The sequence below is a fragment of the Montipora foliosa genome, chromosome 6, assembly GCF_036669935.1.
Source record: "Montipora foliosa isolate CH-2021 chromosome 6, ASM3666993v2, whole genome shotgun sequence".
In the NCBI taxonomy this organism is placed as follows: domain Eukaryota; kingdom Metazoa; phylum Cnidaria; class Anthozoa; order Scleractinia; family Acroporidae; genus Montipora; species Montipora foliosa.
The window spans coordinates 14376196-14378695 of NC_090874.1; the positions used below are offsets into that span (position 1 = coordinate 14376196).

Sequence of the window (2500 nt, forward strand, 5' to 3'; positions counted from 1 at the left end):
AGAAAGGACAGGGAGTAGTGTAATCGGTCTATTATTGTTTGGAATGTCGTGGTCTCTAACCTTGGGTATCGGGGTCACTTCAGCTGTTTTCCAGGCCAAAGCGTTAATAATAGACGTTAACGATGGCAGGATAGCAGGTAAACACTCTTTGATAACATGGATTGGAATTTTATCAATCCCAAGGGCTTTACCACTCGCCATTGATGTGACCATTTTTGCAGCTATGAGCACAGTAAAGTCAGAGGGAAGAAGCATCTACATTTATAAAATAATTAGGATAGTACGCGCATTCTCATTGGTCAATAGCTGTGTTAAGATGAGAGTATGGAACACGGCTGTGACATCACACAAACTGATTGGTTATGTGTTGTCAGACGCGCGTTTTCATTGGCTGGTAGGAAATATGAGCGTGTATCAAGGAAATCTGTTTCAATCAAGAAGGAAAAAACCATCATTTTCCTTCATAATTTGTCTAATTATTTTTGGGAAATATTTTATAAAATCAATAGAGGACCTTTTTCCGTGTTCCTATAGCCTCATCTAAACACGAGGGGGAGTTGGGAGAATTCAGTTCAGGCAGTTGTGCAAACCCGAGACGCAGTCGAGGGTTTGCATAACTGTCGAGAATTCTTCCAACTACCTCTCGTGTATAGATGAGGCTATGGAAACACGGAAAAAAAAGTCCGCTATTGCTTAAATCGTCCGGCCCTTGCGATACGCTGTATCTGAATTAAGGTGGCCTTTCACATTTTTAATATTTGAGGGTTTGATTCCTTATTGTACCACCGAAGAGATCATCCAAGAGTGTGAAGACGTATGACGGTGATTGACATTTTTTGACCATAGCAACCAATTTACAGGGGGGGGGGGAAGGTAAAAGAGGCAATTTTAACAAAAAGAATACCAAAAGAATTAGGTATCGAGGTAAACGACAGTGATTGCTCTATGATGTAACCCTTACAACTGACCTTTTTAAGGTTTTCGAGAAATTTCCTAGTGTTTGCTAGGAAGTCAAGTACGAGGGATTTGTAAATTCATCCTCACGCCAAAGAATGCATGAATAACTACTAACATATTTTCTTAAAAAAATGAATATTTGCATTTGGTTTTAACTCCATAATGAACAATTATCACAGAGCTAAGAGTTGAGTTGGCAGTCATCATGCCCTCAAATACGCAATGAATCCCCATCCACAGTACAATTTGCGAGAAATTCCAATGCTTTCCTTCAAACCAGAAGTTCAGTTTTTTGGCTTTCTTTCTTCGAAACCTACCAGCGTATTCGGATAGAACTTGTTAATAACAAGTCGCTTTTTGCAACCTTTTCTTTCTTTGGGTCGGTGTAGAGCGGTTTTCAACTGAGTGTCGTTGACCAAACACTGACCAAAGTAATTACTTCGACCAATCACAGCAGGAGCAAACAGCGCAATGAACCAATGATTCCATGTAACTTGCCCAAAGCGCGGGAAAAATCGCGCGTGTAAGTCGCGATTACTTATGGTTGTTCTTGTTGGTTGATAAACTGTGGCGAGATTTTTAAACCAATCACTAAGCGTAGCAAGCGCAAAGCGCAATTGCGTAACCACTTCCGACAGTCATTTGAAAACTGCTCTATGTTGAAGCTCTTTGTGTTTACGAATTGGAGTTCCTTGTTTTAGTGTTGTATGTTCATTTGTTTATTTGCATATGTTTTCTTAGCGAACCCGGGAGCCCTTGTAGTTGCTGTGGCTGTATTCGGTGTTCTTCAATTCTGTTTATTGGTTTTTTGAAAACCAGTAATAACAAAATATTAATTAATTAAGTATACAACTCGCACTTAGAAAAGGTTCATCGAGGCGAGTTGTGTAAAATCTCTCCACTCTCCATAATTTCCCGTTGCCTTCTCAAATTTATTCTCCATGTTCCACTTAATCGCTCTTTCCACTGACCCAGTTATTCAACGAATTCCCTTTCTCCCTTATACTCTCTTCGTTTCCTTTCGAATTTTCCAGCATTCTTTTCTTCCACGGTTCGAGCTGGATTTTGTCTATAAAATTCCGGGAGTATTCAAGGAGTTTCAAGAACCAGAATTTGAGTTTTTAAAGAGGTGTTTGTAAGAGAATTTCTATGATGCCATACATCGAGTTTCAGTGTTTTCTTCGATCATTCTTCCTGAGGACTTCAAGGAGTAGAACGAACCCTGGCATCGCTTCCCGTGAGTCCATCTGACTTTTGTGACCGTAGGCCGGGCCAACACTCATTTTCTCTTCATTCACCGCTATACTTCCTCCTCCTTGCACAATTTGATAGCTTCAAATCCCTCGTCCATCACCAGATCAATTCCATCCCACTCCAGCTCCAGAACCTCGCTGCAGCGTTTGTTGCCAACGAAATCACCACTGACGACGTCACTGAGCCCTGATGACGTTACCGAGTCGCATAAACAAGGTACTACATCACACGTGACTTTTTTGGCTAATGGTACAGTCTGCTGCCCAGCACGCTCAAATCCGTCGTGTTT

The 2500-nt window shown here is 41.0% G+C and overlaps 1 protein-coding gene across 4 annotated transcripts in view; it reads right to left on the reverse strand.

The window, feature by feature from the left end:
• Positions 1-994: 994 nt before the first annotated feature.
• LOC138008722 (fibroblast growth factor receptor 3-like) overlaps positions 995-2500 on the reverse strand; it is an 8235-nt gene continuing 6729 nt past the window's right edge. For 3 of the 4 annotated variants that reach the window (XM_068856030.1, XM_068856028.1, XM_068856029.1), the window contains one exon: positions 1010-2500. This exon is cut by the window's right edge and continues 54 nt beyond it. In XM_068856030.1, the coding sequence (XP_068712131.1) occupies positions 2258-2500 (243 nt within the window). In that variant the 3' untranslated portion in view covers positions 1010-2257. The other variant, XM_068856031.1, reaches the window with a different exon arrangement.